Source organism: Falco rusticolus, chromosome 2 (assembly GCF_015220075.1).
Source record: "Falco rusticolus isolate bFalRus1 chromosome 2, bFalRus1.pri, whole genome shotgun sequence".
Taxonomy (NCBI): Eukaryota; Metazoa; Chordata; class Aves; order Falconiformes; family Falconidae; genus Falco; species Falco rusticolus.
In genome coordinates, this window is record NC_051188.1 from 157,719 (window position 1) to 184,233 (window position 26,515).

The 26,515-nt window shown below is 49.3% G+C and overlaps 1 protein-coding gene across 1 annotated transcript in view; it reads right to left on the reverse strand.

The window, feature by feature from the left end:
- The window catches only part of CLPB (caseinolytic mitochondrial matrix peptidase chaperone subunit B), a 92,869-nt gene that overhangs the window by 16,225 nt on the left and 50,129 nt on the right, over positions 1–26,515 (reverse strand). The window contains 3 exon segments of the mRNA XM_037377024.1: positions 1,805–1,882; positions 12,008–12,122; positions 17,450–17,547. Of these exon segments, the coding sequence (XP_037232921.1) occupies positions 1,805–1,882; positions 12,008–12,122; positions 17,450–17,547 (291 nt within the window).

Consider the following 26,515-nt stretch of genomic DNA (forward strand, 5'->3'; position numbering starts at 1 on the left):
AGGGAAACGCTTAATTAAACAGGCGCGTTCTGCCCGTGTCAGACACATCCCGGCTTTGCCAGCAAACCCCTCTGGCACGTAAATGCTGGGTTTATTGGGTTTATGAGGTGGAGAATTGGGCTGATTTTGGCTCCTGGGACTACCAGTGAAGGCGAAGCGCAGGCTTTCACCGCCACAGGGGATGCTCTGCGGGTGGGCACGAGCACCTCGCCCACTGCCTGACGGCTGCGTGCTACCTGCACTGCCCAGATATCCATTCTAGATTTCATTGCACACTGAAAAACAAACGCTTGGACATGCTAGAGCAGGGAGCAGGTACGCAGATATGCCATGAACAACTATTCTAAATAATAAAAAAAAGTGTCTTAAAAAAACAAACTAGCTAAAGCCCAGTGCAGTCTTACTGGAGCCATTACACATCTGCCCCAGCCTGACACAGCTGCATTTCGGTGACGACAGATTTGGTGGGTCAGATCTGCAGGATCACTTAATTAGATCACCACAAAAGGGCTGCAAAAATTGGAATTCATCACCGTGCTCGGAAACCCGTGCTGGCAGATAAAACCTCTGCCAAAATTGAGCATCTTATTTCCGTTTGAGCTTTGTTGGCTTCAGATGTTGCTGTGCCGTAGATCCCGATGTGTAAGCTTGTAGGTATACATGTGTACTTACACGTTGCATATACATACGTTATCTATGAATGGATCTTTAAAATGTTTAACTGCTGTGGGATCCTACTGAAATGTGAAGACGCATTAGCCATTCTAGTTTGCACGTACCTGGGCTTTCGATTGCTGTTACATCAGGCCCTATATAAAATACCCACTTGATCCAACAGAATTCTCAGCTGCTTTGCTTTCTTATTTCAATATTAATTTTTATGGCAGGAAGAGAAGGAAAACTCCCCAACCCTGTGGAAATACATGGGAGTGGAAGAGCTGACAATTTACTGCACTGAGCCTTCAGACCTGCTATAAGCAGCGCAATGAAGTCTCAAAAACATTTCTTACTGGTTTTATACAACTTTATAGCAACTCATTTAGAGTTAATACTTGGCCTGCCACTGCTCTGAGGCAGGAGCCTGGTCAGGCAGCAGTTGTTGCCTGCGTCCCATTGCCTTAACCCCTCCAGCACTGGCATCTTCCCAGGGACCACAGGAGTCAGCAGATGCAGGAGAAGCACCAAAGTTGTTTCAAATGTCACAGTTTGGTTACTTTAAAGCTGCTTTTTTTTTTTTCTTTTTTTCCCCCTGACTAAAAGTCATTTTGTACATTTCATGAACTGATCAGCTGTCAACATTGCATTTTATTGAGCTTGAGGACAAATATTATCGGTGTCAATAAAATCCCGTCATTACAAAGCAATCCTTGCCCACAGGAGCAAGATGAGCTGAGATTTGGGTTGCCAGCAGCAGATTTCTGCTATTACCCCCCCTACGGAGGATGCGGGCATTCCTGCTAGAAAGCACAGGGCTGTTAAAATAACGCCTTTATTGGGAAAATTGCCCCTTTGTCAGACTTGGAGGGTGGACGGACTCCCAGGATGATTCAGCGTGAGGCTGCCCATGCCCCAGCACGAGACATGTCTGTGCGTGCTGGAGTCTGGCAGTGGCTGCCCTGCAGGATGATGGACTGGGTGGCCAGCTGGGAGGACGACAGCACCTTTCACTGGTGTTTTATGCAGATCCTGCGCAAAGTGCTGCAAGCCCACACTGAGCCCGAGGAGCAGCCCGGCCGTAGCCCCCTTGCCCAGCCTAGCCTCTCCACAGGGCTCTCCATCCCTCTCACCACGACCCAAACATTACCTATTCCAGATGATCCCAAGAAAAGAAAGACCAGCGGGTGCTCCTCATCATACCAGCCATTTTCCTTCCTCCGAATAGCTGCATTGAAAAACAACGAAAACAAAGAGGGGGCGGGGGGTGTGGGGGAGGCATATAAATCAATGACACAAAAGCAAGTATAATTATCACTAAGTATACACTATGTTTTACTGCTCTCTACCCACTCAAAGTCCTTGCTACCATTAGTGCTATCTAATTTGATTAGCCAGCCAAGGCCCCAGAGACACCTAATCAGGTTAGCATGGATTTGGAAAGCTGCCCAGAGCAGATTTCGGATAAAGTTTTCCAGGATGTGCACTCAGTGTTGCCAGGGAGACGGCAGGGAGGGAGGGAGGGAGGGAGGGAGGGATGGATGGATGGATGGATGGATGGATGGATGGATGGATGGATGGATGGATGGAGCAATGGGGGCTGGTGAGGGGAGGATGTGAGAGGCATGCCGCATTACCAGCTTGCAAGCACAATCTTTCTGTAAAAAAGCAGGTTTGAGAAGGTTTATGCATTATTTCTTGCACATGAATGAAAAGAGGGAGGTGACTGAAGGTCACAAAAGCTCTGAACTGGTGCAAGTCTAGAGGGACTGGGAAAGGAATACTGGTTCTCTCTCTTCCTCTTTGGACAGCAGTATCCAAGGACACCCTGGTTAAGATACCAATGGAAAATTTTACAAAAGGCAAGGAGGGTTTGAAAACCTAAACACACGATTACCTCCTAAACTCCTAGTCTGAACAGCACACCCCTTCTTCAGGACAGACAGTGATCTGCCTGGGGATGCCTCCTACCCCATGGGTGTCCACAGCCACCCAAGGTGTGATTCAGCCCCTCAACCCCACTGAACAGCCTCAGACTCTGTGACCATGTTCATCAAACCAGTAACATCACCATGCCAGGAACACCAAACTAGTAACATCACCTTATCTGGAAGATAAGGAATGGCTTTTGAGGCCAAGAGGATCAAACACAGTCACCTCCAGGCTGGATCTGGCCTGTGAAGCACAGAAGTGACTGCCCTGGTTCAGACCAAGCATCCGTTGCTGCTTGGCCTTTTGACTAAGTAAAGAATTCTTAGCATTGTAATACTAGATACCGCCATGGTTGGACTGGACATGAAATCTGGTGGCTGGTTGACACCAGGAGATGGACTAGATGTTTCCTCCATCCACTGCGGGCATCAGCTTGGTGCAGCAATGCTCCAGGAGCGGTGGGTGAAGCAGCAACCACAGGAGGAGGCTCAGCGAAGACCAAGTCCCATCAGCGGGACTTGTCTCCCTGTATTGTGCTGTCCTCCAACTATCTTCAGCTCTGGGGATCTCCTGTGCCTGCTGTGGTGTGGATCCTCCATGGGTTTCACTTCCAAATACCTGTCCAACCTCCTCTGGAGTCCAAGCAAGTGCCACAAACCTTTGAGCAAAGCCTGTGCTGAGCACAGCCCCTGGAAAACAGACTCACAGGGTATTTGCACCCTGAAACATTTTGAAGTGACCACCAGTAAATATGAAATATGGGTGCAGGCTGGTAGGGTGGCTAATACACTTCAGTTCTGGCAGTAGCTAAAGGGGGCAGGGACAGGGGGAGGTATTTTGTGGGTTGTTCAGAATTTTGATCTGCAGGGGCTCCAGATCTCACCCCAATCTTGTATGGGATGAACTGAGCTCTTCTTTCAGGACGTTTGTAAGGATGCACATCAGAGGGACATGAGGACATGTAAGGAAAGCGTTACTGGGTTCTGTCTCCCAGCTTGTCTTAAACAGACTCCAGCAATGTCAGGGGAGTGGGCGCTGCCCAAGGGCACAGCTCTTCCCCGCTGAGACCAGAAGTGCTCATGGGGGATGGCAGCCCAGAATGCTGACTCTGCTTCCCCCAAACCAAACCTGAGCCCCAGGAATCCAAAATCATCTGAGTTCGCTCTGCTCCACCAGCCCTCTGGGTGCACCACCATGTGCTGGTTCCCACTGAGCACTGGGGACAGGGACGGGCTTGGACCGAGCTGGAGCCAGGAAGGGACCATGGGACATGAAATGCTCCAGACCACAGCTTTGTACAAATCTGCAGCTGGCTCTAGCAAAACGACATGGTGCAGGGCCCCAGAGCAGAGCACAGAGGTCACCAGATCACAGCCTGTACTCTGGGCTTTAACCACAGAGGCACTGCAATATACTGAATTTCCAGCTCCTAGTTCAGAGGGAGACAAGCTCACATCTCAGTCTTCCTGATTTATCTGCATTATTTAAACACAGCCTGTATTACAGCTCTTAAAAAGAGTTATTCTTGCCATATGGATTGGTGCATGCTGTAAAGCATTTTGTGAGATTTTGTAAGAAGTGACAAAACCCAGAACTGTACGGTGTTACAAGTGATGGGGAGGCTGTACCAAACGAGGTAGCTGCAAGTGTGCTCTTCCAGCAGTGCATGGCCAGATGTCAGCGAGACCAAATATGCAGCATGTTATGTCTGATAGAAGTAGGGACTGAAATGGGCAAGATGCCCAAGAATGATCACTTACATGATAGCAGATAGGTAGCAGAGGAAAACAGGAGCATCAGAGGTAGAATGAAGAACAGAGGGGAATCACTGAAGAGATCCACAGTTTGACCGTGCTTTTAAAATAAAGCTCTTTAAACGCTGCTGCACAAGTGGCACTGCAAAGCTCTGTGTTTGCTGCCTTTCAGTGGTGTCCACAGCAAACACAGGACCAAAACCGCATCTCTCTTTGTGACTGCCATCCCCAAACTCACATCTCCTCTCTTTCTGACTGCTGTCACCAAAACACAGCCTGGGATCAAGCCTCTGTCCCTGTTCCTCAGCCCCAGACATGTAGCTGCCTGTGTCTCCCCAGAACGGGGCACCGGCTGACACTGTGGGGAGCTGTGGTGTTTTCTCTGTGCAGCTGGCAGGAGAGCATGACACTAACCTTTAAAATTGGGGAATTTAGAAATTCAACCTCAAAAAGAAAGTCAGTATGCAAAACCTGATGGGGTACAGGAAAACAAAAGATCCCTAAGAAAAGGCATCCCAGCTGTGGCACACGGAGGGGTCTTCCTGCAGGAACAGGGAGAGTAAACCAACACGGGAAATATTTAATACATATTTCCACTTTGCATGTAAAAAGAAGCCAAATATCGTAGCCTACAGCCTGAGAGTGTAATGGTGCCTCTGCCAGCAGGAGACATGGTGGGAAGATGTTAAATAGCAGCAGCTCAGATGAACTATCAGTGGTTGGATCATGCAGCTCACATGAATTTACCACAAAGCTCTTGGAGCTGCTCCTCTTGCTAAGAAGACCTGCACGCGGCCAAGCTCCTCCGAGCTCACGTCTGCATTTGAGGACACCCACGTAGGGTGGACGCCGATAGATCTGGTGAGGATTAGGAAAACATGTGCAAAGCCTCGAGTGAGCCTGAAAACTGCATGAAAAAATCAATCTACTGAGGTTAACAACGAGAGGTTTGAGGATTGACTTGACCACAGTCATTAAGTATATCCACAAGAAAGCAGAGAACTCGCTTATCTAGCAGACAAAATTAACATGCTCCAGGGGATGGAGCTAGATGAATTCCAACTAGAAATAAGGCAGAACATTTTTTTTAATAATGAGGGTGATTAACCATTGCAGCAACTTACAAAGAGGAGTGTGACTGAGTCCCTAATCTCTGCAGAGTCTGCAGGAAAAGATGGGAGGTCTTCCTGCAAGGTGGTGGTAGCTCAGTCTGAAGGTGACGGTTTGCGTCACTGCGTAATGCTCAACCCAAACAGCCAAAAGAGCCCGATTTAACCTCAAAGTCCAGGGCACACCCACCCAGCAGAATGGGACTGGGCACAGGGGCTGTGAATTGAGTGGGAACTTGAGGACCGGCTGTTTTATGCCTGGATGCAATGGAGATGTATTACCCAGTCCCTTAGCCATGCTAATAAGTCCTGACTCCTGTCAAGGCTTAATTAGCTCAGGCATAGAGCCAGGCTGCAGGACTGGCCTGCGTCCGGCTCTGCCTCTCCCTGCTTGGGTTTCTCTGCTCAGCCCCACGGACCAGCCTGGGCTGTGGCTCTGGCCCCTCAGAGATCATGGGCAGAGCCCAGTGGGCACCCAGTCCTGCCCTCCAGCCACCCACAGGCCACATCACCCCACACAGCAGCCACTGCAGGAGGAGGGAGAGGAGGGAACGGCCCTGCCGCTGACACGGAGGTGCTGAGGAGGGTCTGGGCGAGCCCAGGCAGGCTGCAGCCATCCCAGCGCCAGCAGCCTCGCTGCATCCTGCTGTCCTGGTGCCCTTTATCACAGCAAACGTGAGGTCAAACACCCAGGGTTGATATATTTTATAAAAATTGACGGGGAATAACATAATGGCCAACAATTTCTGCAGCTATCTCAGCTAAGATAATAAAGGTAATAAACTTTTGCTTCAGGGCATGGAGTGACCACTTGCAGGGGTCAGCACGCTCAACGGTCCGAAGGCAGCGAGGTTAAGTGTGGTCTTTTTTCACTCCCCTCTGCAGCAGGATACCGGACTTTATGGGGAAATGCTCATCTCATCTCATAGCAACCCCAAGGATGTAGAGCACTCCACAAAAAAACTTCCACAAAGTTAGTGCTTGTCTGGGATCCCAGCTGGAAGGTGCTGCTTATCGTTAGTTAGTGGGTTACTTAGATCAACACAGTGATGAGATGTTAAAACCTTTTCTACAAACAGCCTTAAAGTGATGAGATATTCTAGCACACAGCCTAGCCTCAGCGCTCTTGAGCTTTGGAAAACCTGAAAATTTCTCAGTTTTGCATACTGACTTTCTTTTTGAGGTTGAATTCTCTGGAAAAAAACAGAGAGGGGCCACTGCACGCCCGGGTCTTGCATCCATGGCTGTAGGAGACTCTCCTAGGTTGGCCACCACACAGTTCAGCTGCAGCAAGAGGAACAAAGATGCCATCCTAGGACAGAGCAGGACACCAGTGCCAGTCTGAAGGATGAAAATGTCAGCTGGGAAAGCACTCAGGAGCACTCCTCTCCTTGGGATTTGTACCCAGAAAGTGGCTGCCAGCCATGCTGACCACTTTGTCAACAGCCACACAAGAAATCCGTGCCATGCATCTCGGAAAGCTGTCCCCTTCCTCCTGTAACTTTGGGGATGGCAGAAATAAATAAATAAAAGGAGGTAGGTCACACTGCTTTGCTGAAATTTCATTAAGACATTCAGACCCAATGTCCCAGCAAAGAGGCTCGTGATGCCTGGGCCTTCTTCTTTGGAGCCATTTCCAGCGTGGCTGCAGTGCTCTCACTTTATTTTGTACATCTGTAACAGCGTAACTGTAGCACTGTGTCTCTGAGAGGCCCTTCAGCTTGCTATTGAACTGATAAATTCACTGTATTACTTTACACAAATCAATACCCTAGCAGTTATCAGGGGTTGATGTGACCGAAATTGGTTTCAGCCAATTTGTGAGTGTAATAAATGTCCATTTATCAAATCAATTCATTCAGCGGTGCTTCTCAGACTGCCCGGGCTCAGGGTATCACAGGGTGATGTCTCCAGGTCCATACCCACTGTGGGATCGCTCTCCTCTGTCCAGGCTCTGCATCTATGGTCCAGGGTCTACCACATCCCCGAAGAACCACTCGTCCAGCCCCACTGTCGGTAGCTCTGGGATGTGGAAGAAGTTGAACCTCCAGCTGGAGCAAAGCTGCTTCCTTACAGAGTCTGACCTGACCTGCAGGCTACCTGCCTCCATTTCACAAGTACTGGACACGCTGAGACACAGGACTCAGAAAGGATCCACCTTGGCCAAAATAAAGCCAGTTTCCTTTGGGCCAGGGCAGGATGACATTCCTGCTCAACCCATTTTCCTTCAGCTTTGAAACACCAACTGATTTCAACATTGCGGCTGCTCAGTGTGTTTAAAATTTGTACCTTTATAATAAAAAAGTAGATTTTCTGCACTATATTCAACATCTCTGCACTAAAAAATAAACAACACTTTTTCTTCCTCCCTCCTTACCCACTTTCAGGAAGAGTTGTACCAGATTACCTCAGTCCAAAAGACTTAAAAAATCAGCATGGGAAAGTGGTGGTTTCAAACCCCCCACCTCTCAGCGACCATTGCTTGGCAAACAACATGTGGCTATAAAAGAGGTACTAGATCTCTGGCATAATCTTTAGGATACAAGATCACAAACAAAAAAACCCCAACGAACCAAAAACCTTTCAAAAAATGCCTCCTTCGGGAGGTGATATAACCTCAGACAGGAGACGCTTTCTGTTGCTCCCCAAGAAGCATGCACTGCTTCACCCTGGTGCCTCTGCAGCTTCAAGTGAAAAGCCAAATGAGACCTAACCAGATTTGGAATACAATCATTTATGAAAGTGCCCTGGAAACACAATGATAAGCCTTTTAGCTGTTCATTTGCATGAACCGGTTGTAGCATCCAGTGTGCCGTGAGTTTCTGGGATCACAGGAATACCTGCCTGTTTCTTTCTGACACATTACGAGATGGAATATTTAATTTGTATTTTGTTAAAAGGAAACAAACATCTATACCCACAGAGGGGAGAGCACCACTCAGCTGTGGCCGAGCTGCCTCCCACCACTGCCATCCTCAGTCGGAGCACTGGGAGGAATCCTGTGCCCTCGGAGATGCTCTGCTGGGATGGGTTAGTCATCACCCACCTTCTCCCAGTCCTACCATCATCCGTCCTGCTTCGTGTAGCTGAAAAGATAGCAGTAGGGCTCGGAAATGACAGGGAAGGGTTTTTTCCCTCTGCAGTAGAGATGTCAAGCTGTTGGTGCTGTGACTGCGGCAAGCTCCCTGCAAGCAGCCTGGCGGTCGCAGCCCCCATGCATCCCCACCACCCTGGAGCTGCACAGCAAACTCCAGAGCGCACATTCCCTTTGTATTCTTGGCTGAGCCCCTCTGGAGACTGTTTGGATCATGCACTGAGTGACGGATTAAATCAGATTATTCAATTAAGGCAGCAGTTATACATTAAACATATCAGCTAGGCTCGGTAAATCTCGAGACGTGGTGTGTGGCGAGTCTCCTAGCCAACAAACTGCATTGGTGAGCGCAAAACAGGAGGCACGTGGAGTTTACAAAGTGGCAGCAAAACCAACTGGGAATAAGTAACAAAAATAGAATCCTAGAATCATTTCGGTTGGAAAAGACCTTTAAGATCACCAAATCCAAGCATTTACTAGCACTGCCAAGCCCACCACTAAAATAGATAGGAAGTGCTTGAAAGAAAAAGTCACATCTCTAAATTCACCCTTCCTGAAAGAAAACCACAAAAATGGGGCAGAAGGGAAGCAGGGGAGGAGGGGACGGAGACTCTCCTGCTACCTTTTGGTCTGATATCCTGAGGCTGCTGGGGTATCAAGCACTTTCCCTATAATTCAATAAGAGAAACCTCCATAAAGGCAGCCACTTTAATGTGCAGAAACACCACCTGTGTCAGAAACAGGCACTACCCATTAATCAAAGCTTCCCAATTAGCCCGTGCTGCTGCCCCCAGGCACAGCCACTCTCCAAACACAGAGGGTGTCTGTTGTGTTTGCAGGGGGAGAGCTGGCTCTTTCCAGGGCTTCCAGATCACGCAGGACTCCTCTTTGTTAACTACAGCGCTATGGTTTGTGTATTTATGACAGCATGTTGCTCGCAGTTCTGCCCTGACTTCAGCCTGGTCTTACCTCGCTGCCCCATTTTCAGGCATTAACTGGGATGCATGGGTGGTTCAAGGAATTACTAACAGGATCCAGAGGCTTTCAGGCTTTGGACTGGCAAATCGAACCAAGTCTTGCCGAAGCCTTGATGTCCTTACAGTCTTTTAGTGCTCCCGAGTTTTGAGAGGCTGCACCAAGCTTGTGCCACCAAGGAAAACCACCTTGCACAAACCACCGGGACCCCTCTTCTCCTTTCCCTGTGGATGCTCTGGCTGGGGCTGGGTGCTCCATCACATGCAATGGACAGAGCCTGGCCAGTGCCTCCAGCATGAGACCAGGCGCAGTGCTCCTCAGGAGGGAAAGCGGGTGGCTGGAGCTTGCAGGGCTGCAGCTCCAGGCTCTGCATGGCCAGGCTGACACCCCAGGCTCACACTTTGCAGGGGTGGTATAAGCAAAGCGAGGTTTTCAGCCAGAGATAATAGCATTTACTAGGCTAACCGATACAGTCAGACATTGTCCTCCTCTGCTCCACAGATGCCCAACACCCTTTCGTCTCAAAGTGCCTAACTGATTAACATAACGAAGTTATGCTCGGAGCAACTGTCTGCACTCATCTGAAATTCGTGGTTTCTGTCTGGGCCTGTGTGCCTAAAAGCTGGTCTGTTTTTTTCCCCCAACTCCATCCTCTGGTCTGACAAAAAACATTGCCTTTTCCTCCAAACCTCTCTGCACGCTTGTACGGTTCCGTCACAGCCACAAGAGGCCAGGCTCCTCATTTATTCCCTGTGTTTTTGGGTCTTTTTTAAAACAGTGAAAAAATTTGAAGTGCAGGTAAAACAGCTGCAGAAAAAGGCACCAGCACCCTAATTTGGCAATGAAGGCCAAGGGCTTTCAGCAGACCCAGACAAGGAAACGCTAGTGAATGAAACACTCCAGGCTTGCACAATTTGCAATGGACTCACAGGCACCAGCCACCATGTGTTTCACCACATCTATAGCACAGACAACGACTGCGGCTTTTCAGGCAGAAAACACCACCAGCAGACTAGTAAAGGCAACGTGCTTTAAAGTGCAGTCTCTTAAGGAGGTGCCTCATATGGCATTCCTCTATCCACAGTGGATACAGCAGGAGAAGATGGTGCCCCCATGGATCTGTAAGGGCTCATGGATACAACCAGGATCATCGCAGGGACACGCTGCTGACAAAAGGGTTTACTTTAGTATTATCTTCAGTATTCACTGGCGGCACCTCCAGAAAGGTGGGGAGGGAAAGAGCTCAGGAGGCAAATAACCCTTCCGTTAGCTGTCATCCACCCCATCCTCCCCAAAGCCTGGCTATCTTACAACTAACCCCCACCAAACCTGAGAGCTCAGGATCGTAATCCCTGACCAAAGCGGGGCCAGGCTCCGAACTTCAACTGAAATCAGTCTGTGAGGCAAGAAGAGCTCTGTGGCATAAACTGCAGCTGCTTTGGCTGAGCAACTGTTTCCTCAGCAGCAAAACACTTTGTTTGACCCAAGAACTAGAGGCCACAAGGCAGAACTATCAGGAGGCAGATTTAAAATGTACAATGTATTCCTTCACTAGCTATGCAACGACCTGCCAAAGGATGCTACAGAGGCCAGACGTTTACAGGCCATCCAAGGGAAACTTGGACAAATCCATGGAAGAAAAATCTCTTGAGAACTGCTACACACAAAGATGTAACTTCCGGCTCAGGGTACTCCTGGCTTGCAAACCAGGAGTTTGGACAACGATGGACACTGAGAGAGCAGAGTGGGGAAACACCACTCTGTATTCCACTTGCCACAGCTCCCTGTGCTCTGGTACCAGTCACAGGACACTGGCCTTTGATCTAACGTAGTACACATGGCCAGGAAAGTGTGGCTGAAGTACATGCTCATATTTCATGTGGAATGAAGCCCCAAATCTGTGAGGGATACAGGAAAATTCCCCAAAGATATTAGACCTGTAATTCCCCCCTCCAAGCAATTTCACAACACAGCCCATGTGTGAGGGGCTTCTGCACATGAATTTGTATGAAACTGCTCGTGAATTATTAATGAGTGATATTCTTAAGCCAAACGATCCTGTAAAAAGATAACTCGATGTTCAAGTGTCATCATGATCAGCCACTATGTTTAGCTGAGAGCTGCCTGTGTGCTCAAAAGTGGGCGGTGGGCATCTCAGTGACCAGCTTTGAGCTTCAAGCCATGACACTTAGCCTGAGGAGAGATCATCCCGAAGGAAAGTGCTTGTAGGCACCTCACTCTGGTGTCTGGGAGGAAAGCATCTGAGGGTCCTCTCTGCTGCTGTATGTGAAACAGCTCCTCTGGGGATGAAGAGCAAGTGTTCTTTCTCACAGCCAAGAAATGCCAGCTGGACCTCACCCCAAGTCCCCCACTGACTTCGGTGACCTGCTCCAAGGCAGCCTCAGATCAGGGCTTGAGGGAATGGCTTGTTTTCCATGTGGAGCAGAAGGTATGGAAGGGCAGAGCTGGTGGCATGTGAAGGGTCCTACCTGCTCCCACTGTTGCTATCGCGCTCTCCTGACCTATGATGTGCTCTTTTAGCCGCTGCTCCAGCGGAAACCTCCGGCGTTCCTCCACCTCTCTCCTGCGCTGCTCCTCCTGAAACTGTGAGAGGGAAGAAAATGTTGGGACCAGATGCTTTTTGGAACAACAACATGAGCATCGGGTAGGTACACAAGAGTTTTCCCCCTGCCAGCACTGCAAAGCCCTGCACGGGCATCCCTCTGACATGCAGACAGAGCACCGCTCCCTGGCACCAGGCAGGTGCAGCTCTGTCTGGAAGCACCAGCCCAAGCAAGAGGAAATTTCTGGATCTTCCAGAGCTGGAGGCTGAGGTAAGCAGGAAGGGAGAGAAGTGGGCAAGGTGCTGCACCGTGGGCAGCACTCAGGAACTGGCTTTGCATCTGATGGGAAACCCAGACATGGCACCGCTTCTGTAAGGGTGCCACAGAGGGAACACTGACACTGCTCAAATTTCCTCATGAGCTCTTAACCTGTTATGAGCTTGCTTATTTTGTAAAACCAAGCCTTGACTATTCTACTGATACTTGTTTTCCCACCCCCCATGCATCTCCTGTTTAAAGAGTTCCACCCACAGGGATGGAAGAGCATCACTGTGTGCTGCTGTGTATGCTGGGGAAGCCAGACACCGCTGCTTTGCAGGTGAACCCACAGCACCATGCAGGACAGCACTGGAAAAAGCTCTTTACTGGGGACATTTGCTTGCCTTCACCTCCAGCTCACAAGGAAGCTGGACCTTTGAGAGCCAGTTACTTCTGCATTGCTTCCACCCGGAACGCTTCCTGGAGCTGAAGGCTGAGATAGTGCACAGGGCAGTTCACAGAGGCATCTGACACAAGCACACCTCCGAGATGCTCGGGGATGGGATACAGGCAGAATCTCAAAGTGGGACTAGGTGTTATAGTGCAGTGAGCTTCGAGAGGAGAGGACAAATCCAGCCCCTGCTCATCTTTAGAAAACGCTGCAAAACTTTCTGCTGAGCACCATTCCCCACCACAAGCAGAGGTTGGCCATCTCACCAGTGAAACCACTGCTCTGGAAACAACCATCCCAGAAAGCCAGCCCTAGCTAAGGACAGAGCATAAATTGCCCACAGGGTCTGCAGAGTGAATAATTACACACACACATAACTGGTCCCAACATTTAACCCACCTTCCTGAAGGGGAAACACCTCTAACAAAACAGAAAGTGGTTGCAGAAGCTGCAGCAGGATCCTGCTGCCAGAGCCGGAGTGGATAAAACCCCCCAGCCAGGCTGCCAGTGTTTCCTGGGCTAGCAGTGACTCTGACAGAAGTTTTTAAAAAAATAAATAGCAAACAATCCAATTTTGGCTGGTGCTATCAGTCTCGCATGTAATGGAGAGATGCCATCAGCCCCGATGCCTCATACGGAGCAATAACTTCCCCGCGGATCCCAGCAGAATTGCACTGTGGGACAGACACCGGCGCGTCTGCGGTGATCCCCCCCCGGGCTCCATGTATGCCACGAGGCTCCAAGTGCTGCTCTTGCCATATATCTGTGTCTTTCTATATAACTCAATAAATCTTTTCTTCCTCTCTCCTTTTCTGACTTTCTCAAGGTGCAGAGAGCATGATCCTCGTGGTCAGGATACTGAACAATTCACGTGGGTTTACAGCAAGGTGGGAAGACGTGCGTGAAGGGCAGGAGGGGATGCCCCTCTTCTGCAATGCCCTCTCCCTCCCTCCTTGGAAAACCAGCACTGTAGAAATCCCTGGGTAGGAAGACAGTCGCTTTCATGGGTAAAAGACTGCACTGGGTACGGTGCTTTTCCCAAGCTGTCCCACTTTGTTTTCTGCTCCGGATCTGCTCTGGAGAGACCTGCCCTCCCAGAAGCCCTCAGCAGAGCGGCCGTGCCACCAGGCATCCTGCAGTCAGGTCACGCTGCTGGCCCGGAGCATCCCAAGCCACCACCACCTTGAGCAGGGGACACCAGAATGAGAAAAAATCCACTGAGAAAACCCCATTTTACATCAGATTGGGATACAACCTGTGACAAAAAGCCCCACTAATCTTCAGCTTTACACAAGATGCAACCTTCCACTCCTTTCTCTTCCATTCCCCCTCCTCCATCCTCCTTCACAGGTACACATCCAGATTCTCCCACCTCCTCGCTGCTATCCTGACACCAGGGGCAGCTGGAGCAGCACATCTGGCCCAGGTTCTTGCCCCTGCCAGACATTTCTGCCAGAAGAGGCAGCTACAAAGAGTGCATCTGACTTCAGCCCTCAACATTGGTGGTGAGGAAACCAGCAGGAGGAGACAAGAATGCTCTTTCCTGTTCTGTGGTGTGAAACGGTCAGTGGGGACCGTGTCCTCACCCTCTGACAACCCGATGAAACCTGTACGGCACATCACTGGCACCTAAGCAGATTAGCGGACCACAGTGGTGTTATGTGCTTAGAAAGAAATGCAAGGAGATTTGGTACTCTGCTCTGGCATCAAAGGCAACTGAACTCCTGTGCTCACCTGGGTTAAGAGGTTAACCCGATGCGATGCCAAAAGCATGAGAGATGTTCTTTTTGAATAAGAGATTCTCTCTACCTGTGCTTTGGCAGACCTCACCTGGAGATAATAACAGCTGGCTGCCTATCTCGAAGATGGTCACAGCAATCGTGTTCGTCAGCTCTCGTTATTCGTTACCCAGCGCGGCATCCCTCCCAAGCATGACTGCATTGACAGGAGAATATTCAGAGGAAAGAGGTTCACAAGCACAGCACCCGCAGCACCAAACCTCTGCGTACAACCTGCAGACGTGGAGGGGACAGCGTCTTCCGCCTCACAGGAAAAGGAATTTAAAAGAATAAAGGAAAGCAGGATGATAAACTTCTGGTCAGCTGCAGATGAACTAAGCTATGAGAGCCTCTGGAGATCTGGAGAGTGGTTCTCCCATGGGAAGGGCAAACACCATCTGAAGTAATTTTTGGGAGTTTACAGAAAGCATGAAACCAGCTTCCACTGCAAGGCTGCGCTGCCCCAAACTCTGCGTATAGGGCTGCCTGCGCTTAACACACAGAATTGCTGCAAACAACCAAAAGAGACATTTTTCTCAAAAAATATGTTTACACCAACAACTTGAGGACATTCTGGATGGAAAAAGTAGGCTGTGCTTGAGCCACAGCTGGATGTTTGTTTTCTTTAAAAGGTCCAGCAAAGGCGATTCAGTAGGGTGAAGTGGGCACAAGCTTCAGGTCAGGGGCTCCTCACACCACTGCTTGCCAGAAGGGAGTCAGGGGAAAGGGCAACTGTGTGCTTGTCCTGGCTGAAATGCTCCTTAAAAATCCTTTGGCAGCCACTGACGGAGACTGGAGAGGCCACTACACGGATCTGACCGGGCCCAGTACATCGGGGGAAAGAGGAGTTGAATGGCAAAGAAAGACTTGTAAGAGCTGAGATAATCCTGGAGCTGCTTCCCTTCCAGTTCGATACAGAAGATGCTAGTTTCAAGGGCTACTCCCTTCCTTTTAGCCCTCAATCCATGACAGCTTATTTAAATTTCACCAGACCGTTTAGCAATGTGAACAAGCTCAAGAGTGCTAAACACCAGGCAAGTGTGGTCTAGCACAGGGAAAGCACGCCCAGAATTTTTTCTTTTTTCAAAAAAAGAATAAAGAAAATCAAAATAAATTAAAAATACATATGAAAACTCCCTGTTATTCTGTCACAAGGATATGTAAATAAAATCTATGGGATGTGCCCATCCAGTAATAGTTCTGCCAATTCATTCTCTAGCAGTGATTAAAATGAGCAATAAATTCTCAAAGACTCTCGGTGGAATGCAGATACTGGGGTGGATGCAACCCCGGGAGTACCATATCCCCCCCAGCTGAATATTCATCACAAGCTGGCTTGACTGCCTTATGTTTTATATACAAGTACAATCATTTTCATCAGGAACATCTCTATAGATATATTTCCTTTCTCTCCTCCATCTATTAGTTAAGCATAAAAACCAAGGCAGCTTTTCAAACTGTTAGGGGCAGGTTTTCTTGCCAATGCTGGACTCCAGAGACCATTTACCCGGCAGATAATTCCCCCCCACTCCTTCTCGTAAAGATTTCAACTATTTTATTCTACACTTTTCTTCCTCAAAACTTGCTTGGAGAGCTGTCCAAGCTGTCCAGTGCTTCTGGCTAATGCAAGAAGCCATCAGCTCTGCAGAGGAGTGCCACGGTCAGCGTCCACTTCGCTGTGATGGAGGAGGAACAGCCCAAGAGGAAAGACCACTGTCTCCCTGATGAGGACAGGGGTTTAACATTTGGGAACAGGGTTTGAACCCCTCCTTGAGCAATGATTTTCCTTGGTGAGCACAGACAGTACAGCAGTTTTGACTGCCTGGCAGGCTGAATTCATGGTAGTATCTACTAAGTGCAGTAATTGATGCAGTTTTAATTTACTTTCACCTACTTGTGGGCAAGTTCTTAATGTCAGGTTTCCACCATGCAAGTTCAAATTCCAAATTCCCAGTTCCAAACCTGTAGATGAAACTCTGAGGTGCACAATGTCAGAAGGCAAGTCTGCAACCATGAGCAAACCTGGCCTCCTCGTGCCTCGGTTTCCGCGTTGGCATTCTGGTGGCACTGGTGCTCCCCCTCACTGGGCAGCAGGGGACTTTCCTGCCCTGGCAGACCTGAGATTCTTGGAGAGATGATGCTCAAGAGGCATCACTCATCACCGCTGTGACAACCTCTCCTACTGATTGATAATTAGTTGCTCCTACTTGAATAAGGCCTCATACCCAGGAATTTTAAATCCTTGACATCAGGCTGCAGATCCCTCGTTGTCTAATAACCTGCTGCTCTGTAAATCTGCTTTCTCCTGTGCGTTTTAGTGGAGGCACTATGGCAGATGCAGTTCTTTTCCCTCTTTAAAATACCTTATAGCAGCGACTCACGAATGGGACAGGGTGTGCTCCAAGCCCACTCAAGGGAGATCAAAAGGATGAGATGGGTGTTTCACAACCAAAGAGCAGAAACGGGCATCTTCTGCCTTAGACTGGTGCTCGTGAGTGCATGGATCCCAGGCCCACAACTGGACTCTCAGGACTTCTCAGACCTGGCTCTTTTACCAGGAATTCCAGAAAATACAGTAAAAACAACTCCCTGATGTGGGGTTACAGAACAGTATTACTGGTCCTGTGCAGGTCACTGTTGAGGAAGAAATATTAAGATGGGAGAGGAGGGCACTCAGCCATGGACACGGCTAAAATACTTCAGAGGCAGGGGTTTTATTCCTTATGCGTCATGTCTTTGATTTGTACAGACCTCTTTTGAAAAAGTGTGGAGATGGAGGTGTGCTAAGGTGCTCCTCCATCGCTTGCACCAGGTCTTCTTCAATAAAACTGTTCTTGTAGTGGGAAAGGAAACACAAAGCTACCTGAATCTCAGGCTCACCTTCGTCTCCGATGCTTTTAGCAGGTTCATGACCTCCCCTTCACGGGCATAATCCAGGGGTGTATGTCCCATCTCGTTCTTCTGCAGGGGGTTGGCACCTGATGGCAGGAAGAAATGAATAAGATCAGGCAATCAGAGTTCAGTCTTGGGGCAGAACGAGCAGGAAGCACATCTTGTGCCTCCTGTCCTAGCCGTGTCCCCTCCTAACCTTTGCTCCAAGGGGTATCTGGATCAGAAAGTGACAATGTACAACCAGCAGTTACATGCACGGGTGTCCAGGGAACAAGAAAAGGAATTGTCGCTGCTAACAATTGGCTTGGCAGGGAAGAGCTGCTGCGGGGGATGAGAGCACATGGTCACCAGAAGGAAATACAGCTTCACAAAAGCACTCGTGCCTGATCCTGTGGGAGCCACAGGGGACCATTACGGCTTCAATTGGACACACTACCCTTCCTCTGTTACTCCAAGCTGGAGCTGGAGATGGCTGTGGCCTACTGAACAGCTGCCCCCCTCAGCCACTCCTGTGGCTGAGGGGGGAAAATCACACTCTTCTTTAGAATTTAATTTAATAAAAATAGTCAACAAACCCCAAAGACCGAACTGGAGTGAATCAGATGGGCACCCTCACACAAACAAACTCACAGGGAGAGAGCTCCTCATCCTCCTTCCCCATCCCAGACATGCTGGATTGCAGAAGAACATGCATAGTCAAACTGGTCCCAGTTGCAGTGATAAGAAGTATACAGAGGGAATCCTGAATCAGGCAGTCTGACATCAGGAGAGAGGGGTACTGGGGAATAGCCAGTGATGCAAGCAAGGTCTCAGGACTAATCTCTGACTCTTGGCAGCTACGGAGAGATCTCTAAGGCAGAGAGACCCAGCATTAATGTTGGTGCACTCAGTGACTCCACAGCAGCTCGCTGTTACCAGGCAGACACCAAGGGTTACGAGGATGAACTTTAAAATCAGCCTCAAACCCCTCAAGCTGGTGCTTGAGCTGACCACCCCACCAGTTTCGAGGCTCCAGCAGTTATCGAGCCTTGAGAAGCAGCCTGGCGAGGGAAAAGCCCGTCACTCTGCTCATTCACCTGTAAATGGTGGTGACAAGCTGCTGGGAAGGGGAGGTGACAGTGCCTGTGCATGACTGTGAAACACGGGAGCCTGGGCACTGCTAGAGCATCCCCGCTCTGCAAGGGGCTCGGCAAACATCTTCCATCCCTCTGGGAATAGGGGAGGCAAGCAGGTATGTTGGCATGCGCCAACCAGGCTGCAGCTTCTGCTTCTGCAACGCAGGAGAGCACAGAGCACCAGGAGTGCTCAATAAAAGCGAGCAGCAATCATAATATATGAAAGAAGTGAGAGGGCTCTCTGCAAGCAGGAGCCGGGGAGATTAGCCATTTCTAAGCATTGGCATCGGGGATCTATATTTGCTTACAGAATGAAAAATGTGCTCCATAAACATTCGACACAGAGTAATTTCTATTGCAAACCTTGTCATTGCAAATAAAGAATATGATCGAGACAGGTGAGATTATATACTGTCCAGGTTGGCCACTCAATATCTTTTAAAGAGACAGTGCTCCCCCGCCCCCCCCCCCCCCCCCGCCCCCCGCTCCTGAAACCCACCCCAGGTCTGCGCAGTGAGGAGGGAGGAAGTTTTCTGGCTTCTCCAAACGATGGCATCCTCGAGGCGAGGCCTGCTCTCATTTCAGATGAAGGTTGAGGGTTTGTTTGGCTTTGCCCTTCCCCTGGATCTATCAATAATGGCTATCCAATATTGGCCTAATCCCCCTGTTAATGGCTTTGACGACTTGACTAATTGCTGCAATAATTGATAGAACCCGACTCCTACAACTGGTCGATTCCAACCTCGAGTACCGGCAGCAATAAAATATTACACCGCAATAAATAACGGTGTCACTTTGCTCGCTAATAGAAGGTAAAAGTGGCGACCGGTTTGTCAGCGCCCTGGCCTGACCCCTTTCCCCATCCCCACCTCCTCCCCTGCCCTCTCCCACCACGGCAGCTGGCTGGAGCGGCGGCAGAGGGGACGCCAACCTTTGGAGACTTAATAGAAGGCAATTTGTCACCTCCCACTAGCTGTCTGTAGCTGGAGATCGACACCTGGGCAACACCTCGGGCTGTGCAAGTCCGTCGCCTCCTCCCACACCTCCCTGCTCATATTAGGAGGCCCCGGCTTATAATATTTGATAAATAGCACGCTGGTTGACTCCCAGCATCCGTGCAGTGTCGTGCTGCTGGAGCAGCTGCATAAGGTCACTCATTGGGGAAATATGTTTCTGTCAGCGGTATCGAAAAAAGTTTAGTAGAGTGACAGGCCTCAATTTTTCAAATTTTATTAACTCCATCCTCTTAACAATTTGTCTTGAGTTCCTTCAGATTCTGGATAACTGTCAATAGCGCTCACGACGTGGTGGGTGCTGGTACCTGGGTCCTCCGCTGCTGTCAGAGAGGACATGGGGATGGCAGGAGGAGGGGGCAATGGCAGACCAGAGGAGGCAATGACAGGGGCTCGCACAGGGCTTGGAGGAGCATCCCAGAAATGATAAGCAGCCCTGGGACCCTGCCACAGCTCGGTGCTTGTTCTCCATCCTCCGCTGCAGTCTGTCCTGCAGAGGAGTGGAAATCTGGCTCGGGGCATGTAGCCACGTCTGTGCCTGCTGAAGCAAGAACAAGCCTCACACGTCGGACAGACAGAACAGGGCTCACAGTGGCATCGTTGACCCATATGGACACCCCAAGAGCTATGTTTCTCCAAAGACTGGACACAAAAAGGCTTGGGAAAGCCCTGGGCACTGAGACAAGGAAAGGAGTAAGTGTGAGGGCCTCATTTCATAGCACAACCAGATGCTGTGAAAGCTCCTGCTGCTCTTGGGTATCCTCAGAGGTAACCTCCAGCTGAGTGTTTGGATCCCGAGCCTTTCTTCTGCAGCCCACTCACCAGGGGCTGCTCTGGGGACAGGGGACACAGCTGCTATGCACTAGCATGACAGTCCATGTCCTGGTGCCACTCCAAAGGTCCTATCTGCAAAAGAGCCAGGCAGAACTGGTGGCAGTATGGTAGACAAGACGCTAAAATGTTCAACATTTGGTTGTCTTCCATCATTTCTGTCCCAAAGAAATGATATTGGTGGCAACCATGCGCTTGGGAGAGTCTCCGGTGCAGAAGACAGCACAGCTTCAGTCAGGAAAGTCATGGGAAGCTGCTCTCCTCAGCATAAAGCCATCTCCAGTCTCCCAGAAGCAGAGCTGCTACCTTCAGATATAAGGTTGTGGACCAGGCACTGATTTTGCAAACATCTTACAGCAGCTGTCTAGTCATCACGCAGTCATTTCAGCAAGGGTTCCTCGAGGTCCCTCCAGTCATTCAGGTCCCCATCAGACCCTTCCCAGCAAGAAGTATGCCTAGCCCACCCTTGCCTGCAGTGCTGGCAGGGCTGCAGAGCCTACGCTGACATGTCAGCACGGACTGAGCCCTCCACAGGACCAAATCTGCTGCCTGGCCACAACACAAATCCAGGCTCAGCCCCAGCTTCGAGCCTCTGCCCCCAGAAGGGTCCGAGTGCACTCAGGCACGGGCAGGGATGGGTGCTGGCAGCAGGGCCCAGCCTGTCCTCAGCACAGCAAGGGGGACGGACAGCGCTCCGATCGCGGACATCCTGGGCACCTATCCCTGCTCTCCACAGCATCACGCAGGGTTCGTCACCCTGCCCTGCACCAAGGAGCACCCCAAGCGCTTTCAGCAGGCTAAGTGAGCACCCCTCCTGCCAAAGCCACTGCCTTCGATCTGTCACAGTCCCGCTTGCCCATTCTGTGCATGCTGTGGGGATTTGGGGACGACCCCTCTTTCTGCAGCAGATCACAGGACTCAATCCACAGTTTCCCATGGGGGAAAAAAACCCCAAACATAATTTTTCTGAAGAAGGAAACTAAATCCCAAAAAGAAGAGCCTGGAAATCCCCAAGCCCATGGTGGGTATGCTGCTGAGGATGCTGGAGATGGGCACACAGAGCGGCGACCACCCTGAACCAGGGAGGCTCTGAGCAGCAGACCAGCACTGGGACGAAAGACGCAGCTCCAGCATGCTAAATGCAATTTGCCACCACAGCTACACCTCTCCACGGCCCTGTTCAAACACCACCATAGTCTGGGATTCACCAAGAGGAAGCAGCTCAAACTACCTGCTGGGGATTACATGGTGTCATCAGCCATCAGCTTTGACAAGGAATGACATTATTATTGCTCCACATGGCTAGTTAAAGTAATATAAAAAGACTTTTGTCCTCCTGAGTCTTCTGTGATTGAATTAGCATGATCACCCTTTTTTTCCAGTAACGTAAACCTGTTTTTAAATCAATAAGACACATATTTCACAAGCAGCTTTTAACACACAACATTCATATGGAAGTAGCCACCCCAGCCTGTGATCTTACCACCTTTTTCCTGCCTTAATTTATTTATTTCAATAAATAGAAGTGACACATTAAAGGGTACTGCTCCACTTGCTGGCCAATGACCTTTAGCTCTTGCCAAAGACCTGCCCCTGCTAGTATATCCGATGTACCTTCCCAAGTGATTGAATTTCCATGAGAACATAGGCTCCCCAGGGAATATCCTCACATCTCATCAAGGGAAGACCAAGAGCAACATTTTCAAAGGTACCGGGTGGAAGTAAAAGCCACCGGCACACTTGAGGACAACACCCCTGATGATTTAGCATCCAGCCCTACTGCTCTTTTACTTGGTGGCATTTGCTAACCACCCTGGTTATGAGAGTATAGGAGATCAAACCATCTCGGTGTACTGATACACTGAGGCTAATTCCGCCTTTGGTGTCTCCAGTGAAAGCGTTATTCTCCATGGGAGTAAACGCTCAGCATACTTCAGGGCAACATATGGCTCAAAGATCTACTAATTCCTAAAGGGAGCTTATAAGAAAGATGGGGACAGACTTTTTAATATGGCCTGTAGTGATGGGACAGGGGGGAATGGCTTGAAGCTGAGAGAGGGGAGATTTAGGTTGGACATGAGGAAGAAACCCTTCCCCGTGAGGGCGGCGAGGCGCTGGCCCAGGCTGCCCAGAGCAGCTGTGGGTGCCCCATCCCTGGCAGGGCTCAAGGCCAGGCTGGACGGGGCTGGGAGCAGCCTGGGCTGGGGGGAGGGGGCCCTGCCCCTGGCGGGGGGTGGGCCTGGCTGGTCTTGAAGGTCCCTTCCAATCCAAACCCTTCTGTGATTCTACAGTTCTTCTGGGCCACACCTGGCCGTGCCATCTTGGCTGGTGATGTGGGCTTGAAGCTGAGGCTGTGGGTCAGCCCCCACCACAGCCAGCAGCTGCAGGCTCCCAGCCTCTGACTTCCCCCGTACCCCCACACAAGTCCACATCCTCACACGTGTAGTCCCTCTTTTAGGGAGCTACAAATGTAGCCGAGAAGGTAACTGCAGATATGCCACACTGAACAACGAGAATCACTTGTTAGTGATTTCTAATATCCTCATTAAAAATGGTAGTACTGTACAATGCAATGGTACCATAAACACTAACCACAAGGTGCAAAAAAGATGTAAAAATGATTCCCAAGTGTACTGTTGTGCCTGAATCTGGTGAGATCACACTGTTTTTCAACACTTACTTCTACACAGTTCCTTGAATCCTTTCCTTCTGCCACCAAATGAAGCATCACTTTAATGAGAACCCAAATGAAAGAACTTCCTTTTAGCCTGATACCACTCTGCTCTCCTCTCCTAACCTGCAGAACTTTGCATCTGATGGCATTAAAAATACATTTTGTCCCATCTGACCAGGCTGGCAAATCACCCATCTCTTGAGGATTTGTTCTCAGTGTATTCACCTACTCATTACTATGACTGTGCATGGTTTTTAATAAATTTTAACACACAGACGACTGAGCAGAGATATGGTGCCTCAATACTCTGTTGAAAAAGTGATATAGGAAGGAAGGGTTCAGACTTAATTAAAACCTAGATGTTCTGGAGTAGAAAGAATCTACATGGAAAGGAGAGATCCTCTAAACCAGAAACATCCAGAGCTCCCGAGATGAAGATCAGATGCTGATCAAGGGCAGGTAAGAAGCAGCAAGGAGAGGTCCTCGTGGAGGTGCAGCTTAACCAGTGCTTGCAAACCTTGTGAACCAGCCTGGGAACAAATCTGTGCATCCTCCTGACAGATGGCAGTGGCAAAGTCTAGAACTAGGACGTGCAAGCTGGAGTGGAGGCACGAGAGGAGACTGATATCAGCAGGTAGGAAAGTATCAGCAGGATGCCTAAACGCCAGCATATAAACTCTATTGCAGTGAAGGAGCAAGTCCCACTAGTGGAGCAGTAACGTTGTGTATTAAAGACAGGAACCGAAAAGAAGGTAAGGAAGTTGATTGTATGAGCCAGTAACACAGAATTTGTAAAGAATGGAATGTCCTGAGTAGGGAAAATGCAGTACTTGGATCACACCTCTGAGAGATGAAGGACATCATAACACACTAAAAAAAACCACAGGGACTGCAAGGGTAAAAAGTACGCTACTAACAAATTGATAAATTGCTAAGAACCAGAGACTAAGGGCTGCTTCCTGAAGCAAGTAGTCAGGAAGCTCACAAGACAAGGAGCGAGCCTTCAGTCCTGGACAGAGGAAAATACTTTCTCCAAAATCTCAGCTCCTAAGCACCACACTCCTGCTTAACTTAATTACAAGCAAAATCCAACAGAGAATCGAGCTTGGTTCCAAAAGAGAACGGCAAAAACCTTGCTAGAGATAAAACGGCAGCCCAGCAGCAGCTAATTTTCAGAAACATGGATGTTAAAAACTAAAGAAGCTCATGCTACTTATTAAAGAGTCTTTATAATGAGGAAAGTTAGGATCTTAAGAATAAACCACCCCCCATCCTTCAAAGCTGGGCAGCTGCATCCAGATGAGGAAAACAGAGCAGAGCATTTGCTCTGTCAAGTTAAATGTAAAAAGCACAGCTCAAAAACAATTTAAAAGAAGCCCTTGCTTCAGGAATGAGAACTAGAACCTCTTTTTGGCCATATCAGAAGTTGGAAGTCAGCCTGAGGAGGCGTGTTTCCATCGGTGATCAAGATGAAGCAGGAGGGCTCAAGCTGATGCGAGGAATGGCTAACTGTGCTCTGCACCCGCCCTTACACAGCAAACCTCCCGCACCAACGTGGGACACGCCGCAGGAACTGCCTCCAGTTGAAGCATCAACAGAAACAGTTTTAAAATATTACTGTTAAGAAATTGCCAGGCACAGAGACTCTTCACTGAGGAGTTCAGAAGGAGCTCAAATACCAAATTATCCACCAGCGCTAACGAATCACAGCTTGTCACATCCACTACGGGACAACAGCGGAAGGCAGCCAATGTGACACCAATCTGTGAAAAACACTTACACATGGAAACACAGCAGCAGACGCGTGGGGAAAACACATAAGAGGAAAAGTCAGCACAATTTCTTTGGTAGAAGGCCTTGCCTTCCTGAGCTGGGGGGCCGTGCCTGCCATCACTGGTCAGGTGGCAACTGGATCTGCTCTGTGCAGATGCACCTTTGATGTCCAAGAACCTTGGAGTTCCTCACCTAAGAAGCAAGCTGTTACAAGAAAAAGGCTCCACATGGATAAATAATGAGTTAAGCACTGAAAACAAAGGATTTAAAGGAGAGCAAAACTTAAAGGTCAGTGTCCACAGGGGAAGAAAGTTGTCCAAGGGATTTCTGCTGATGCCTGTGTGGTCAGACCATCTGTGAGTGACTGGAGTGAGAGCCAATACTGACATGAAAAAGATGACTACCAATACTGATTTATTCAAAGCCATTTAAGAGTGATGAGCTGGCAAGCAAAACCCAACTCAGATAATAAACGTAAACCCATGCACACATGGAAAAATCAATCTGAATTACATACAAGCAGTGACAGGCACTGAGCCACCCTTCACTGGGGAAGTGAGCACAAGGTGTCCAAGCTGCCACGAACAGTTCTATGAACACATTAACTTCATACTGAATCAAAGCAGGAATTAGTTCAGAAAGAAGAAAGCACCAGACATTTGTCCAAGTTTTCCTCCTATGCCCTGTTCCTGGCTGCTCTCAGAAGAGGTGCAGGGATGTGGTCGGATGCGCTGTGCTCCCAGCCGTGCCAAGTCCCGCATCGCCACATCGTTAGGCACCAGCAGTAAGCGATGTGCCTGGAGGAGCTTGCTCTGCAGATGAGCACAATAAAGGATGGAAGAAAGAGAGGAACATCTAGAACAGCGAGCCACTGGCAGGGCCGAGAAGCATGCCAGATCTCCTGAAACTCAGCCCAGCACTTATTTATTCAGACATGTCATGTCCTGATGGTGTTTTGTTGTTCTCAGCACCACAAAACGCAGCATTACATGCCGCAAGGAAGGAACTGCAGAACACTTTTAAACTCAGAACAAGCCCTTCAGTTACTCATCTCTTTTATGCCATTCAGTGCTGGGCCACAGGCTGTTGTTCTTCTTTATGGGTAGACTCTTGCCCATAGATTTTTCACCTCAGTATAAAATTACAAAATACAACAAAATGACCAAATTTGCTTTCAGTGACCCCAGTAGAACTCTGGAAAATAAAGAGCTGTGCAGAGGTATGCCCAGTGCACAGGTAGAATCCCTACTAGAACGTCTCCTCCAGAAAAGTAACAGTAGAGGACTGCATTTCCCTTTGAATGCATAAAACAGTCCACATGTGTGCCAAATGGGAAGGTTGCAACAGAAGAAAGAGAAAACGTGAATTAATGTGTTAAAGATGAATACGTTATTTTGGATTTGCCTTCTGAGAGCTCCAGTGGAGGGGCATGCCCTCCAGCAGTGCTTCTTTGCTTCTTTGAGCAAGGCTACTGCTACTGGTGCACCCCAGTGCAGCACAGCATGGCATGGCACGGCAGCCTCCCTCCTGCAGCTCTGTGGACCACCATAGTAGCTGCTGGTCCTCTGTGCCTGACACACAGCACTGCATGTACCGCTTGGATGCAGACCTCACGACAAGGATGAAGAAGGGGAGCCAGGTTTGCAGG